Source organism: Pagrus major, chromosome 15 (genome assembly GCF_040436345.1).
Source record: "Pagrus major chromosome 15, Pma_NU_1.0".
Classification (NCBI taxonomy): Eukaryota; Metazoa; Chordata; class Actinopteri; order Spariformes; family Sparidae; genus Pagrus; species Pagrus major.
Window position 1 is genome coordinate 17,019,785 of NC_133229.1, and position 18,434 is coordinate 17,038,218.

The window sequence follows — 18,434 nt, forward strand, 5'->3', positions numbered from 1 at the left end:
TGTAGATTACCGCTTTAGATTACAGCCTTACAGAGTAAGTACTACGCAGTTACGGTGTAATATTCTGTACTAATAATGTACACATACACTTCATACAAATACATATATGTAGGTACTGGGGAACAAGATATGAAATAAGGGGGTAACAATTCAGGATTTTACAGTAGTTAATTTTTTAACTACTGAACAATAATCTGGACGTTTCATGCTAATTAACAAATGTTAGCAAGCTCATATGCTCAAATGAAAGGCTGAACATTGCAGACATTATATGTGCTAAATGTTAGCATTGAAATAGTTTGCATGATGATGTTAGCATTTAGCTTTTTGTTAGAACTAGTTTTAAACAAACCCTTCAGTTGAATTCAACAAAACACAGGATGAGATCATGTATTGTCAGCTGTGTTGTCAGAGGAATCAAAATGATTCAACAAGACACATTTCATGCAGTTTGTAAGTCACTCTTTATTTTGCAGCGTTAATATTAAGAACTCCCATTTTGTAGTTTAAAAAAGTTGAACTTCAAGCACATCAGTGTAAGAAAGGCAAATGTAAATTTAAAATGCACTCAGCAGCTCTCTTCCCCCAGAGAAGTTGTGAGGGTGGTGGCAGCGCGCACCATCTGCAGCCAAACTGTCTGATGTTCATCACAGCAGCTGAGAAAATATTCTTACTGCCATCACCCAGGCCGACTGTATATATCATGTGATTAAAACACAAAGTCTCCCTGTATTTCACCATATATCCAGCTGAGGGCAGATTCATCAAGAAAACTCTGCTCCTAAAATAACTCCTGTTATTGTCATTATCAATAAAAATGTTATATTATTATTATTTTTTATAAAAGGTGCATCTTTGTTGCCTAAGATTTATTAATCAAAAAATGAATGGAATGAAACTGTGCTGCATTATCAAAACAGGAACACAGCCAGTAGTGTAAACTAAGTAAGAAGACTTGTAGTCTAGACTGGGGTTGCAGCAGTATAGAGGTTTCACAGTATACAGTGGTATGAAAATGTATCATACTATGGACATCTGCTTATCAACAGTATTGCTCTCTACTGTATAAGTGTTATTAATAAAATATGTCAAGTTTATATCAAGTTTCATGTCAGTTAGGACAATATAATTATAATAATTGTGTAATACTGTGATATTTTCTGAGACGGTTATCGCACTGTTGCAACCCTAGTGTAGGCTTCACTTCAATACTTTTATGTTAAAAGAAACAGTATAAGAGAAAAGGCTCAGATGTCTTCCTCCACTTGCCCACTTCCTCATATCGACGAGAAAAGCAGTGGAAGAAGAAGCAGAGGCACAAGGAAGAGAATGATTTTCTGGATTCATCTATTGTTGTTCTGTAGGCTTCTCCTGCTGGCATCAGTGTTGTTTGGGACGCTCGGGGTCGTACTTGAGGAGCAGGCCGAGGGAGGCGAAGCCAAACAGAAAGGTCTGAGCGAACCACAGGCAGCGAGTGGTCATGTCGTTGATGCCTTTGTTACTGCAGAGAGACAGAGGAGAAACAGTGAACAAAAGTCAAGTTAGCAGCCGTTTCATGTGTCCAACAGTGGCTGCTCATTCCCATGGCCCTTAATTTCATAACCATGAGACCATTCATCAATTATCAAATGTAACTGATGAATGACAAAATTGAATAAAAAGTGAAGGACACTGGTCATGAATGTTACAAAATCGAATGAAGAGGTTAATCAGACAAAAGTAATATACAAGCTGAAATTGGGTAAAGGTCCAGATTTCACAATTAGTTTGCGGAAAAAAACAGGAACAACTGTTAACCAGTGTGGCATCGTGCCACCGGAAGCAACTGCACGGCCTTATAAGGAAAATCTCCCTCTTAAGCAATAGATGGCCAGCTGAGAGTATAAAAACACAGCAACATAGGAGACGATGTTCTTCCTCTCGCTTCTTCCTTGGATCAACACGACACAGTATGTGAGCAGCCTAAACATCGCAGAAAGGACTTCAAGAAATTCACAGCAGAAATCAACAAGGAATTAAGAGCGCAACGGATTAACCATTTCTACCAACCAACTGTGGATTATAATTTGGACATTGGAGTTTTTTGTTCACTTTGCTGGCATGAAGTTTGGACTTTGGGGAAACCTCATGAGTTACAGCACGGACTTGGACTTTCAGCAGTAAGGGAAGGGCGGACTGGATCCACGGCCTGACCCTCTCAATCTCTACTACATCTAGGTATTTTAACCAGCCTCAGCGCTTTTAGATTCATCTTTATTATATACTGAATTGTGATCTTTATTAATAGGTGTTCTTGACAGTGATTGATATAATTGAGATAAGATTGAGCTGTATGCTTTGCCCTTGCTAAAACTTTGTAATAAACCTTCAACTGTAGTTAAAGTAGAAGTTGTGGACACTGATTTTATGTCTCTTTGATGGAAGTAAAAACTAGGTGATAAGTGTGCAAAATATCTTAAAGGTTCTTAAAGGTTATTCTAGCCTACCAAATTGAAACAATCCCTTAGGGTTTACAAAAAGCCCCTAAAATCCATCCAAGCACCACACCAAGTGTGGAGAGCTGTCGTTAACGGGCGAAGCTGGTGGCCTTATCTGATTCAAAGGCAGTTCAAGTCAGGTGCCAAGCCAGAGGTAGCAGGGTATACGTTCAGACGTAGGCAGTGAGAAGCTTAAGCAGCCCCTATTTAATTCCATTTTGAAGTAACACCTTGTAGGTTTAGGGACCTATCCCTTATAACGGAGAGCTGGTCCAGTACCTCCTGAACAGAGGTATACTCGGGATCTAACACTCTACATAATATCTACACTGTAGTTCGATGTATTACAAAGCACATATGTTTACATCTCTCTTTCCATTAATACTTCCACTTCAAGATGTGTGTGTATATATACATATCGATATATATACACACACACACGTAAACTCTAGAGGAGGCCTCATTTCATAATATAAATGAAGGGAACGGACTCGTAAACACTAGACCACAGCACCATCTAGTGGACAATCATTATCATTGTCTTGTCATTCTTACCTGCACATCTTCAATGCAACAATGGACTCAAAAACATGGATAGCGAATGCGGCCCACCACCTGTGACAAAGAGAAATATGTTGACATTATGGCTGCACGATACCAAAGATCATATTGTGATTATTTCTGACAGATACTGCAAATGCGATATGATTCACGATTGGTGAGAATTTTTCTTTTGTTGGCAACATTTGTTTTGCTATATTACTACAGTACATCGTTATAATGCTGTTAGTGTCACACATTGTACCTTCATCAAAAAATTGCAGTTTCTTGCATTTGGGTTTTGCACTTAGCCATATTGCAATTTCGATTATATTGCAATTAATTGTGCAGCCTGGTTGAACCACAGACTTCCTGTTGAATTCAACGACGACAATCTACACAGTATTCTTAAGAGATGATCGCTTTGGTTCTGAATTCACATGCAGTGTAAGAACCTGTTGAAACTTCACACCATGTTTTTCCCTCATCCAAAGATGTGTAACACCCAGCTGCCACTGTCACATGACAACCACTTCATTAGATTAAACACTGAGTGATGTTTTCCAGCTTAGCCATCTTATTAGAAAACACTTAATGGCTGTCTCATTTGTCACATGACCTAACAACAACAAAACATCATCTATTGATCTCTGTGTTAATATTCTACTGGTGCTGCAGCAGTCATGTGATTTAAACGACTTGTACTACCACCGGTGGAGGTGGTGGTAACGATCTGTAAATGAGGAAAAGCATTAGTTGATTAAAGAGTGTATTTGAGCTTTGTGAGGGTGCTTTGCACATCACTGATTCTCACTGACGCTGCTCATCTCTCAGAAAAACCTGAAAAACCTTCCTCTATTGAGGAAAAAATCTCAACACTTTGTAATATTAGAGTATGTGAGAACAAGAGACTTGGTGTCTTCTGGATCGAGCTCTTTTGTATCAAACAGTCAAACTTTAGCCACAGTAACAGTGTTTTTATAGATAACTACCACATTCCAGTGTAAGAAAGTGACAAGAATATGTCCCATGCCAATAGGAGGCAGTGTTTCAAATCACTTGTAATCACTTACCCTTTGTACATAATGTCAGCATGGTTATCCACAAGGTTTCTGCAGAGGGTACCAAATGGCCCAAGGAGCTGATATGGGATTGTTTCTGGCGCAAACACGATCAACTGCAAAACCAGACAGAGTAGTTCAACATTAACCCACATAAACCACACACACAGTCCATGCTGAAAATGTTCACACCATTAGTTGATTAATCAAAATTCCTTCTTAATTATTAGCAAAAATACTCAGATTTCAGCGTCTTAAATGTGAATACCTTCTGGTTCCTTTAATCCTCTATGACAATAAACTGAATATCTTTGGGTTGTGGACAAAACAAGACATTTAAGGACGTTATCTTGGGCTTTGGGAAACACAGCTCGACGTTTTATGGACCACATGATTAACCGATAAATTGAGAAACTGTTCAACAAATTAATCTGTAATGAAAATAATCTTTAGTACAGCCCGTAAGCATACTATACTCTGAGGCATGACCTTTTCATAACTTCTTTAACTCAAACTCACTTAAGTCAAAGGACTGTTTGTGTTGATGACGGTCCAATAATCTGCCACGCATTACATGGCACACAGCTGACATAAAAAAAAGTGCGATGGGTTTTTCATTTGAAGGCTAATTCTGTGTTTCCCAGCGTTCTGATTTGTTCCGATTTGAATCTTGGAAAATCCAGTGCCGGTTGACATGAACGTCTGTCTGCTTTCATGAATGGCTCCTTGCAGCAATTTACAATTGTGACTGTAACAGTTGTATAGACCAAAAAATGGCAGCCTTGTTGTGAGATGTATCACTGAAATGAAATTTGATGCAGTTCTGGAGGAGAATCACTTCTGCACCGTGTTGGGATTTTTGGTGGGTTAGCATTCAAGTCTTGTCATGCTGCCTTCAGCAACATCGTCTTCCATTACATGTACAGATCATTTTTCAGCATCGCATAGAAAGAAGTTCAGTAAAATTACAACTCTCTGCATCCAACACTACTGCGCTGTCTGAGCCAAATGACTACAGGCTTTCAAACAAAACTTCATATTACACATTAGTGAATATATTTGATATGTTTTATGATATTTCAGTTAACCAGCAGTTAGTAGCCTAAAGCAAAGGACACAGTTTATAAATGTACACCATCTACTAGTTTTTGATAGCTAGCTGGTACCATGTGGGATGTATCTTAGCTGAGGATTTTTTTGTTGATCTATTTCCATTCATTTTTGCTAAATGAGCCAACTCATTTAACTGAAGTTCAACACAACTAACTTGTTGGGGGGTTTCAATTATGTGCGCTTTTGACAGGGTTGCAGTGATTGCGGGGTTTAAAATGTTTTTCTTCGTACTGTGAAAATTTCCGTCGCAACCCTCAATATAGTCAAATGTTTGCTTTTATCTGCATGGTAATTACATCCTGAGCAAATTTCCATAATAAATTTCCCATAAATTCCTGTTGCGACGGTCAATAACAGAAGTCTAAGGCCACACTTCTTTTGGCTTTACGTCTAAACCCCTCAACATGTAGCATTGTGCTATTCCACTATTGTCCTCTCCTGTCACCTGTGACATGTCAGGTATGTGTCCGTATGGACTATGACTGGTTCATGGAAAACACAAAGGGATACTGTTGGAAGGGCCCCTCTGCCCAGAGGCTGCAGTCCATTTATGGTTTGCATGTCACACACACCTAAAGGCTGAACTATGTTTCTTAAACTATCACTGATTATGCAATACCTTGTAAACAACCAGCCCTGGTGTGTATTTGTCATTTTATTACTACAATACACACCACTACACTTAGTCCCCGTCTACATTAGTGTGTACGTGGCAAGTTGTACACCCCACCCCCCTAAAATGTGTCCATTTCCCTAAAATGTGTCCATTTTAGGGAGAATAAATTCAATTTTAAAAGTTGCACTGGCGTATATTTCATTGACCAAGCACGTATACATGAGCTGTTAGCTAGCTACCACGAAACCCCAATATCTAACAAAACCCATTAGCTTTAGTGCGCCTGCGGTGTAACCACAGTGTGAGCGAGTGTGAACCTTTTACAGAAACAGGAAACATTAGCATCTCTAACCTCATGATATTTTGAATGACACGTTACTGTTTACTTCCATAAGACAAGAGAAGATATCGGGGCAAACATTAGCTAGAGTTAGCCGAGCAGTTGACAGCTAGCTTGTCCAGTGGACTTCGTACAAAAGTTTCTGACCTGTGCTCTTCTTTCACAAGACTGAATGTCTCCCGATAAGATTAGCTATCAGCATATCATTGATTCGGCAATGACCTCTGATGCTACTTTACCGACGTATGAACATTTTTACCAAATATCAACTGTTAAGTGACAATACAGAAGAAAACAATAACAAACAGACATTCACGACAGCGAATTAATGAATTTGAAAATAATAAGACGACCCGGAGGACGTTTCACGCAACACAACACGGTGGTATTTACATTCCCTGGGAGAAATAATGTTAAAAAAACTTGTATTTACTCTATCTGACTTCGATTATAGCTAATTTTAATGAACTTACAGTGAAATATCCCACTGAGAGTGTCACGCTGACAATCCAAAACAGGCTGGTTCTTTTAAAGAAAGCGCGTCCATCACTTTTAGCCATAGCTGCTGCTGTTGATGCTGCTGCTCTTCGTTGGTCCCGCTGTCAAATGTGACCGTGTGAGAACAGCAGCGAGAGGGGAACTGACGGAACCGCAGGGCAGGGTGTCTGATTGTTTCATTGAGGCGTATTACGTACATTGAAAAGTATGATGAAAAAAATACACAATAATCCACCCTTTGTTATTGGTTTCTTATTTATTCTATTTTCTTATTGCATTTTACATTTAAAATGTACAATAAACCGCACCACACACAAGTTTGCAAAGGCTTTTACCATGTAGGCCTAGTCTTATGAGATGCTAAGATATTCAGAGAGTTTTATTACTGTATTATTGTGTCACATCAGTCTGCTGTTAGAATAGACCTACTGTAATAGTTTTAGTTTGGCCTGCAATAATGTTGAGGTAGATAGTAGGCTGTACATCAAATTAACTTTTCCCCACTGGAGGAAATAATATAAGTGTGCAGACGTTGATGTTAGAAACCTTTTGCAATGTGCAGACTGAAACAGAAAGCAAAATGCGTTTCCATGCCTTTAACGATACCACTTCATTTCTGGAGCTATCTCACCTCCGTAAAAATGCCACCCAGCTGTAAATAGCTCCTCTATTTCAGTTGTGGAACAATTATGTCCAACACCATCAGTGAAAATGAAGCAATTTTTGAATAAATACGTGAACACACTACAAGATTGCTTTGTAGGACACTACAAGGCTGTAGGTCACTAGTGTGAGGAGACACATTACGTAACAGACCCCTGTCTTTCAAGGTCGCAGCTGTTGTTCAGATAGCCTGTGATTTAGTGCAGAAATTGTATTGGACCAGTGTCAAGTGATTCATTTATTTGGTAAAAAATGAATAATGACGCAGCAGATTGTGACAAATAGAGGCACAGTATCTACATTTTACAGACGCACACCTCTCTCCTGCTGTAGTAATGTGGATAAAGTTAAACTACAATGGGAACGAGATCAGGGAAAACACAACAATGCGAATTACATGTTAACATTATCTTTCTTTTCTGTGAAAAGGATCACCTTTATGAATTGGAAAGTAAGGAAATGTAACTGTTTTTGTTTGAATCACTGGGTAAAGAAACTAATAAGCCACTAATAAGCCATTAGCCCTGCAATGGACACTCATAAAGGAATATATAAAACAAGAGGCGCTTAATTTAGTTTAAAAAATGTTGCAAATGTTCAGGATAGGCCAGTATAGGATTTATAAGCCCTCTATTGTTTTAGAATATATTTCAGTGTTATGACTACTTCCGAACAAATAATGACAATAATCTAATTTTGGATAAGGAGCTATGCCGCTGCACGAACCAAAGATCAAGATATTGGATTTGAAAAATATATACTAAATTAAATCCATGATAATCTGTGTATATTTTACTGTTTCCTGTCACCATTTTTTTTCAATATGTAATGTGTATGTATGTGTTAATCATTCCTTTTGATACACAGAACAAAACCATTGTTGATGTCATGCATAAGGGCAGAATAATTCTTTGTTTGCCTTAAATCTGACCTCTGACCTTGTCATTTTGCATTTCATTTCAAATTAAATTGTCAGAAAAGCATTATTATAGCTTTTGTTTTAAAAATGCATGTCCAACTTCATCCCTAATAAAAGACGATTAAACATCCACGTGCGATTTAATCAAATTACAGGACTTCTTCCAAACTAAATTGTATAATTTGCCTTCTTAATGCATGCCTTTCATGCAGCGCTGCCATGTCCTGGCAGCGCTGCAGTTTTCTGTTTGGAGGATTATGCTTTTTGTAATTAACATGAAGAGATAAGATGATCAGATGACTTTTTTCTTTCAAATATGCTGATCTCTGTAGTGGCAGGATCAAACTAAACAAAGCTCTTTATGTAGTGATTTTGCATTAGCTGAATAGCCTCCAGTATATGCTGAACCAGTGTTTGGTTATCTTTAATCAATCACTCATTGTATGTAAACTCGTGTTTAATCTGCTGAAACAGTTTATTGATAATTGAGTCTTTCCTCTTTTATTATTTTATCAGACTAATTTCAGATAATGAAATATATGGCACACATTTTTCTTAATATAAATATCCAGAATTCATCTGATTTATTTCACACTAGTGAGTTTGACAGCCTCCACAGTGGGCAGAGTGTTGTGTATAACGTCTGATAGGATTTGGATAAAGCATAGAGAGAGTTGGTGGGACTTTGAGGAGCCGTCTCCACACATGGAGACATTGATTCTGCGAGTTGTCCAGATAAAGATAAAAAGAAACACTCTTAGCTTGTTTTGGTTGCATTAGATAACTCTAGTAGACTTCAAGCTGCATTGTTTTCTCACACATACAAATACTGTAAATCTGTCTCTGCACTTTGCCCTTTTGTACTGTTTGACTTTAGATTCAGTACGTTAGCATTTTCATTTTCAGTGCATTTGACATGTAGCTGATGCTCAGAAATCATTACAACCAAGGGGTCAAAACTATATGTGAACAGGCACACATATAGCAAGTGTACATATGTGTATATATATGTATAAAATGACATCTCATTTAAGTAATTTCATGGCTTTTTTGCTGCAGAATGTCAGATGTGACATATTGAGGTTAAAGGTCACAGCATCTGCATACAGCTCGGTCGGAGCCCGGACATGTTAAACAATTTGACAAGCTTGCCTTTTACTTTGACGCACCTATTCAGTGTAATGAGGCTGCTGTGTAACAGTCCAATTCATCACTGAATAATTACCCCGCTTTGTTTTTCCTCTTGTGATAGCAGGGAGCTGCTCTGCATCTGAAAAGAAAACAGGAGCCACTGATAGGCTTCAGCTCAGAATGCTGTTTTGTGTTTTGCTGGGGTCTGTGAGTTAAATATTAAGACTATTGTTGGTTGATCAATGTTTGACAATTTGCCAAGCCGCCTGTGTTTGTACTTAACACTAATCAGATGACTTCCAGTAGCCACATTTGAATTAAAGGTCAGCTCTGAAACATTAAGAAAGACGATTATAATCTTTAATTTTCAATGAAATAAAGTTTTACATTTGTGTTTGGTGGTCTCTCATTTCACATTTTAGAACATCTGTGCTCAATAAAAATAATGATGAATGAATAATATATATTTATATGTATTGTAATCATATATATTAATAACAAAGCACTTGTGAACAACCACAAAACCCCAACACACACTTAAGATTGTTTTATGACATCATTAAATAGTAGCAAAACAGACAAATCATGGATGAGACAGATACAACAAAGATTTTCTGTATTTTGTCCTTCCTCTGTGTTCATGCCATTTGATATTTCACATATTCAGCAGCACAAAAACACAAATAGTCACATGCATGTCGTCTTGTAATTAAGTGGTATCGATGAGCCTGACGATCACAGAGAAACTTTCTTTTGTCTCCCCCTAAAATCATTCTGCAGTGTGCCATATTCGCCAATGACCTTGCCATCACTCAGATAGGGATTAGGTGATAAGGGGTTGGGGGGGGGGCCCACTCTGGTCAGAATACTTCTGTTAGCCACCCATCCTCAAAGGAAAACGACACCCCACCCCAACACTCTGTTCTGCCTTTACCATGGCCTTCTGGGCTCTCAGGTGATCAATATAAAAGGTACCCTGACACAAGCAGGAGACACAGCCAGAGATCCTCAGTGAAGGAACACACTCACACTGACCTCTGTCACATCAGAACTCCATTAGAAATCCATTTGTTGCCAGAGGTTCATTCATTTCTCTGCTGCCATGTGGAAGGACTCAAGCAATGGTAAGAAATGCTTTATGATCTTTACATTTTAAGAAAAACAAGTGTGTCTACCTTTTGCAAGAACAATCTTGTTGTAGTCTGCTTTGCTTCAGTTATCCATAATCTGCAGCCATGTCTTAGGTTTTGTAAACTGTTTGCATGATGTAGCAGCCCTAGATGAAATAGTTCAGTGCTTGCAGTGCCGGGTGGAGTGTTACTGCACTGGGGTGACTAAGACAGGTATTGTCAGGCACTGTGCCAAGCCTCCTCGAATTAATTTCAGATTGTTCTATGAAGTTGTGCAAACACTTTGGCACACATTGCATGCACTATAAGGCAGCTCAGCAACCTAACACCACATCGGGATGGAAAAACTAAAACTTCTTCAAGAATTTGCGGTTTGGTATAAACAGTGAAATTAGAGAAAAAACATTTGGGTTACATGGAATACATCATTAGTGTAGAAAAAAAGCATTCTCCGCGAATTAGCCCTTTAATTTGACAGAAAACTGGCTGGAAAACAACATTCTTGATTTTTCCTGATTATTAATAAACTTGAATTTGGCTGCATGTATTAGTTTAGAAAGTACAGAGTCAGAGCCATGCAAGAAGGAGGAGGCCAAGCAGTTAATTATACATATCGCTGTCCATATTCAAAGTGCTATATTTCTTTGAATTACTGATGTCTTCTGTTTAAGCTTATTGATTAACCAAAAAGCCCCTGGTTCAGAGCACCAAAAAATGCAGAACTCATGGAGAAAAAAAGAAAAGTAGTATTATGGATCTTTGTCTGATGTGGAACCTGCCTGCTTCTCTTCCCTCAGATGATGTCAGATCTGTGGCCTCCAGCAGCGGCTCCTCTCGCAGCGCCAGTCGCAGGAAGAGGACCAGTTTCTCCAAAGAACACGTGGAGCTCCTGCGTGCCACCTTCGAGACCGACCCGTACCCTGGCATCAGCCTCAGAGAGAGCCTGTCCCAGACCACAGGCCTGCCCGAGTCACGCATCCAGGTACAGTCGCCCAGAAAACCTTACATAGCAGAATCTTTGAATCGTTTAGAGTCAGTTTAGATACATTTAGGAAATCTCTTTATTTAGGTGTCGTTTCAAGATTCAATACATGCATGCTTTTTGCATAAGCATATAACACACAGTTAGATGTATAGTTTTGTAAGGAGTTTTGCACTGTGTTTTCTTATCATGCAAAGGCTCTGTTTTCAAATGCATCCTGCATAGAATTGTAGATACCACTACCACTCTATCACTTTATTTCTTTATCTGTAGAGATGACGCAAGCCGTTTTTATCAGCATCTTGTTTGAGGTGACAGATAGACCGTACAACAGGCTCTGACAGCTGACAAATACTAGATATGTTGCCCCTACGGATCTACTGGTGCCTGTTTGCCCAGAAAATGATTAACAGAAACAGAATGTGTTGTTATCTGTCCTGATCTGAATCTAAGCTCCTATTTTTCTTTCTTTCCTGTCCAGGTGTGGTTTCAGAACAGAAGAGCTCGCACCCTGAAGTGCAAAGGAGCCAAGAAAGCGCTGTGGCAGTCTGATAGTCCGGACCATGATGCACTACCTCCACCTCACGCTGTAGCCAGCAGGGGATCGCAGGTCGGTTCAGTCCATCTGCCTCATCAGGTTCCTCCACCAGCCTACCCAACGAAGGTGAAGGAGGAGATGGAAGAAGCCTGCTACTATGGACAGTGCCCCCCACCCTACTCCACCATTGAGGAGCACTATGGCTCCATGTATGGGCTCCAGCAGGGGAGACCACTGGGAAGCAGCTCCAGCCCACCCTTGAGAGGCTTCTGGTCCCAACCAGGCAACCAGACCTCCCCTGCCCAGCCTCTGTGGTGCCAGTCTCCTCTGGAGATGAGAAGCTACAGTTCAAGCTTCATGTACCCAGGATCAGCAGAGCAGCAGATGTACATGCCCCACTCCCAATCCCACTCCTCAACTCCAGACACGCCTGATTCTGGATACTGGGATGCCAGTGTGGAGAACAGCCCACCATTGGAGGGTCACTACACACAGCTGGAGGATTCTTGGAGTGGAGCGACTGTGGAAGGCTGCGAGGAGTCTGCACGTCCAGCGCTGGTGCAGCAAGCTGCTCCCCTGCCTGAGCTATCCCTGCAGGAGATTCTGGGGGAGTTGGATGAGGAATGGATGGGAGGAGATGGACTGAGCTGCCAAGCTACTGGGGATAAAATGGCTTTCTGCTAATGACTCTGTGATAAAGATTTGCAAAGGACAATTAGAAATCATATGTATTATTTTGATTTAAGTCATTTTCTAAGATGTGGACATGAAAAGTCCAAAAACTCTGCCGAACTACTGGAAATGGGATCCATATCAGAACCCCACAATCCTACATGATGTTATTTATTCCACATTGACGACTTTGACTGCATGTATTTATTCATTATTTATAACCTTTATTTATGATTATTTCTGCACTTTTATACAAATAAATCAGTAGTAATGAACCATGAAATACTTCCCTTTGTCTTCTTTATCCAATAATTTACTTGGGGATAATTAACAACAAATAAAATTCGGTTCTGTTAATGTCACGAGAGCCAGGAATTCCTCTGGTATCCAGATGTGACACATCTGCTGTGTAGAATAGCTGGGAGACAAAGTAGGCCATGCAGTACAGCCAGCAGATGGTGCCTGTGAGAGGGATAAGAAGGTCTGTCTGAGCTGAACGTCCTCTGTGGGAATACAAAGCCCAAAATGAAGGTTTTTGTTCCAAATTAATACATTCTCATTTTAGATAATAGGATTTTTTCCCCCTCCTCCATGACCATGCCATATCTCAACTGAAAAGCCACGGCAAAGACATTTAAGTAATTACTTCTAATTCTTCAACAGAAACTTTAAAAGTTCTTAAAATAATATAGCCAACAATAAAGGTAAGTCAATCTTTTCACCTATCCATCCAAACATTCTCCGTAACAGGTCCTTTACAGGGTCGCGGGGGGCTGGAGCCGATCCCAACTGACATTAGGCGAGGGGGGTACATCCTGGACAATTCACCGGTTCATCACAGGGCAGGAGTAAAGGTGAGTAAAGGCAAATACATAACCCAATATTTTATGATACTTGTTGAAGACAAAAGACACCAGATGGTGAAGAGTGTCTGTTAACTTCCAAGTAGCATTGGCTTGCTAACCTTGTTCACGTTAGCTTGCTGGCTGGATAGCTGTAGCTAGCCTGCTGTCACAAGAGTTTATAGTGTTGCTACAGCAGTAGGCCTATGTAGTTCAGTGTATGGGTGATTAAAAACAAAGGTCCCTGATATATTTTTATGATAAAAGTAAGCCTCAGCTATATCGATGCTAAGTGTGTTTAGCCATGAGCCTTTTGTCTGTTCTCAGCAAAGATAGGGTTGCCACACAATGTAAATCAAATGTAGGCAAATGTGCCTTGAAAACCAAAAATAAACATTGACCTATTATTTGAATCCAAACCATGATCTTCACCTTAACCTAACCAGGTAGCTTTGTTGCCTAAACCTAACCAACCTTTGAATGACAACTTAACATATTCTTATAAATAGTATCTGAAAACAATAAATTCTGTATAAAAGTACAAATGAAAGGGCACAAACTCTCATCTGTCACCCACATGCAAGTCAAGTGCAAGATCCATTAAGCCAACACAACTTAAAATAGTCTTCGTCCATATTCCTAAAGGTTTCCCGGCAGAAAACTAGAAAACTTATAAAACCACCAAAACAGTCTTGCAAAGCAGACTATCACTTCTCCATGAACATAGATGTGAGGTCAAATACACAAATTATTAAAAAAAAAACATTGTGAACTCATAGCACAGGCTGAGACGGTCATGGAGCTTGCTGAAGCGTGCACTGGTACACCCTTAAAAACCAAAACCATCTGGGTGAAATAGGGTGAGATGAAAGTAGCTGAGTTTTATTTTATTTCATCAACTGGAATAAATACAAAACTTCTTTACTAGCTGATAAGAGATTCAAAGAGAACTATAAATCTTTACATCTCTTTTTTACACTCCAGTTTCTTTTTTTAACAGTGTTATGATGTAAACAGTCACATCTTTAACATTTCTCTAGCATCGGGGCTCCACAAACACTGCACTCTCTTTCTACTTTCCCTTGCTGACCCTCAGCTAGTCCCACATCAGGTACCAAGGGTTAAATTGTCAGGTCAAGATGACAGAAATCTCATCTTATCACCATCTGCCAACAGCCCCCTGTGTGTATCAGCTTTGTGTTTTGCCCTGACTTGGTGACGACAACACATATTTCTATATCAAACGTGAAATGGATAAAGCCCAGGACAGTACACAGGATGTTCGTCTTGAGGCTTGACACTGTTTTTCCCGCAACAATGAAATGTGCTTATGTTGTTTACACTTTTTTGGCCTCCTGCCTTCATTCTCAAGACGAGAGGAAGGGTGTTGTCCTTTTGTTAATGTCTGGAGTCGATTCCTGTCCCCAGAAAAAATACACAACAGGCCGGGATACAGGAGGGAACTGTGGCTTCAGCCTCCTGTACTCACTAAAGATAGACCGGCAGAGGAAATGTCGCCGACTGTCGCCGTCTGACGTGTGTCGGGCAGGTGTTCACCAGCACATGACGTTCAGAAAACAAGATGCAGACAGCTGAGAGTAAAAACACTGGCAATAAACGCAGAGCCTGTGCCATAGTCTACGCAAGTTTCTGAGTTTCTTCATGTGCTGAGAAGAGCAGTGACTCGTCGAACCTTATGATGCAGAAGGAGGGGAAATTTTATGTGCTCTCCAGCCAATCAGACTCAAGCTAAAAATCAGACCCATCACAGTTGTTGTGGTCTGCGTTGCCTAGAGTAGGCTGCAGATACCTATCTGCAACGTAGATTCAACACAGAAGTATAAACCGGCCTTGACACCAATATCTGTATGGGTGAAAGTCGTCAATAGCTTACATGTAACTCGTTTTTGAAAGTGTTGTACTCCATTTTGGCTCAAGTCTGACATATTAAATAGTTCTGTAACTTGTCTTCTATAAAACTAAATGATCAATCAACCTTTCTGTCTTTTCTGGGTGTAGGTTTGAGGCATAGCTTAGGGATATGTGTGTAGAGGCCTGGTGTTGATACACCTCATCTGTTTTTTGCTCTTTTTTTAAATGAGACTGTTTACGGCTATTCATCTATGAATTCTTGTTACTCGTAGCCTCACTGAACTAAATGTGAAAATGAAAGTAAAAAGTTGGTCACCAAAAATAAAAGAACATGTGACCATTGTCATGTCAACAAATTAGTAGACTACTCACAGGTCCTTCCAAAATGTTACGTTATATAACAATACATTTAGTATTTAGGACACAAACATGATGAATGCCAGTGTCGCTCTGTGTCTGCTGGATGTGTTGGCCAAACAATTAGCGGACAAAAGTTCAATTACTGTAAGCAAAGATGTTAACTGCACAATGGTGATTTGAGCTAAATGCTAACATCAGCATGTTAACATGCTTATAACAATGCTCTAGTCTAAACATTAGTGGTATGTTAGCATTGTTCACTAAGCACTGAACACAAAGTTCATCTGAGGCCAGTGTGAGTGTCACTAATTTTGCAGATATTTGTTCATAAAGCAACTCATTGGAAAAGTGGCACTAAATATAAAGTCAGCGGATCAATAAAGTCATTAAGGGCCACGAATATCTGTACCACATTTCATGCAAAGTCAATTCAATAATTTGTATCTTAAAGGTCATTGCCATATAACACATTACAGGTAGTCATTTCTAGTATTGATATGTTTTCCCATTCAGGCATTTAGGTACACATGGTTTAATAAAGTCAAGTCAACTAAATTTTATTTATATAGCCCATAGTCGCAAAAATTCTAATTTTCCTAAAAGGGGCTTACAATCTGTACAGCATTTGGCACCCTCTGTCTTTAGATGCATTGTAATTGATCTCCCAAAGCTACACCCAGACAGAAATGATTAAAAATGGGGCAGATGACGGTGATCTGTTTCATAATTCCTCTTCAAACTGTCAACAACCCTCGGAATAATGTTGCCTGTGAAATTGGAAATACATAATGGGTGCCATCATGTTCTTTTTAAAATACAAGGGGGAGGTGTTGATGATGCTTGTTTACCTTCAGGAGAAAACCAAGCCAAGAATGATGTGATCTTTCGACAGCTCCCACGCTGAATATTTCTATGAGTCAACCATGAAAAACATCGCTATCCATCAGACCTTTAGATATTGGTGTGAACGGGACCGTCTCCATTTCACAATCTTGAAAGAAACACTCATGGTGCTAATCATCTGTCTCTGTTTACTGTAAGTGGCTTGGCCCGCGTCTCCTCATCTTGACCTTGTTACGATCAGCAGTGGTTGCGCAACAGACGTTTCCTCTGAAACTACACTCAGTTACGGCGAAACCAGCGTTCAGTATGTAGTGTGTAACATCATGTGGTTTATCATGTGTTTCAGGGTTACTAAATAATACAAAAGTCCAACCCCTTCAACCATTAGCCCACTTCCAGACATGTTGTCGTCCACTTGTAATCAGCTGAGTGTTTCATGTGATGAGGGTTGTGTGTGTGGTTGGAGGTGTCTAGTGCTGTTTTGATATGATCAGCATGTCAGACATAGCCCAGATTCTCCTGCAGACGACGTCTACATACTCGCCTTTTCTGCCTATCAGCTTGTCGCACACACAACCCGAAGAATGATTATCAAACTCCTTAGCTCGAACACTAGAAGTGAATTACTATTTTCCACACATACTGAGCAATAAAACAGTAAACTGTTTCTAAGAAATGGTCTCACTTAACTCCTGCTCACCAAATACACACACACACACACACACAGACGTAGACAAGTGTTAACAGCTCTAGTGTTGAACAAACTGGGGGCAGACAGGCATGTGAGTGATGGTCCTCAGCTGCCGGCAGTTCCAGGGATGAAGCCTAACCTTCACTAAAAATATGGCCTGTAATTTAACCAAACCCTCCCAGGGAGTCCATGCTGGCCACACGCTCTAATTTAGGAGCTCATCTGAGAGCTTTGTGATTGCACTGCGCCACTCTCTCCCGTCCACCGCGTCATCCTCGGCTTGCACGTCCAGGCCGTGATTGATGTTGGTCAGTGACAGGGAGGAAGTGTGTGTGTGTGTGTGTGTGTGTATGTGTGTGTCTGCCTGCATGCATGCTCATACGTGCGTACTATACGATCTGGAAGATAGTATCTGGAAACTGGATAGGAGACATGGGAGTGAAGAGCTCTTGCATTTGTTTGCCTTTTCTTAAAATAGAACAGCGGACCACTTGCTAGCCAGACTGCAGTCCACTGCAAATACACTGATGTAACACTATACTATTGGATATGTTTATTTTCATTCATGTTCATTCAAAATACACGTAAACACAAGTTCATTTCTATTCAAACATCATCGCCTCTGTTGAGAAGAGTGGACAGGCATGTATTTTGGTTTACGTGTTTTGTTTACAGGTGAATATGCTGAGATGCAAAATGTAGCAGACCAATATATTTTATTGAAGCCTCCATCCTTTAAACTTAGCTCCATACAGAAATAGACTGTTGATATTAAATGTCATCCATGGGGGAAATAAGGTCAGCAGCTCGCTAATGAACTTCTAGGAAGCAAGGTCTTCCAGTATACGCCGGCGCTCACATACAATACAGCGACCTAATAAAGCTGATACACTGCATGAACACAATATGTGCCCTTCAGAAAGTGCCCTTAAAAATAATGGAAGTTTTACATGGATTCCTCTCTACAGGAGTATAATAGGAATGTTCATGAGAAAGCAAGGAGATAAATCACATGAGGAAGGGTAAGGGCACATCAGAAACTCATTATTAAGGACCACAAATACACTGTATGAGTATCAGAATTAAAGTTACAGTATTAACACAGAGGGATTTACATACATACATACACTCAACACAGGCAGGTAG

General features: G+C 39.9%; 3 protein-coding genes across 4 annotated transcripts in view; 2 read left to right on the plus strand and 1 right to left on the minus strand.

The window, feature by feature from the left end:
* Positions 1–455: 455 nt before the first annotated feature.
* tmem254 (transmembrane protein 254) lies at positions 456–6,721 on the minus strand. 2 transcript variants are annotated; one of them, XM_073482578.1, is made up of 4 exons: positions 6,621–6,721; positions 4,091–4,194; positions 3,033–3,092; positions 456–1,501 (listed from the first exon to the last, which is right to left on the minus strand). In XM_073482578.1, the coding sequence occupies exons 1-4, from the start codon at positions 6,705–6,707 to the stop codon at positions 1,381–1,383; spliced, it is 372 nt and encodes a 123-aa protein (XP_073338679.1). In that variant the 5' UTR covers positions 6,708–6,721; the 3' UTR covers positions 456–1,380. The 2 variants fall into 2 exon arrangements, with proteins under 2 accessions (XP_073338679.1, XP_073338680.1); XM_073482579.1 differs by lacking the exon at positions 456–1,501 and having other exon boundaries at positions 3,029–3,092.
* Positions 1,591–18,434, plus strand: part of rhoq (ras homolog family member Q) — a 38,029-nt gene continuing 21,185 nt past the window's right edge. The window contains exons 1-2 of the mRNA XM_073482576.1: positions 1,591–2,217; positions 13,431–13,534. The gene's annotated coding sequence lies outside the window, so the exon portion shown is untranslated. The remainder of the gene's footprint in view (positions 2,218–13,430; positions 13,535–18,434) is intronic.
* mxtx1 (mix-type homeobox gene 1) lies at positions 5,424–12,957 on the plus strand. Its single transcript, XM_073482575.1, has 2 exons — positions 5,424–11,470; positions 11,952–12,957. Exons 1-2 carry the CDS (start codon positions 11,240–11,242, stop codon positions 12,690–12,692), a joined length of 972 nt encoding a protein of 323 aa, XP_073338676.1. The 5' UTR covers positions 5,424–11,239; the 3' UTR covers positions 12,693–12,957.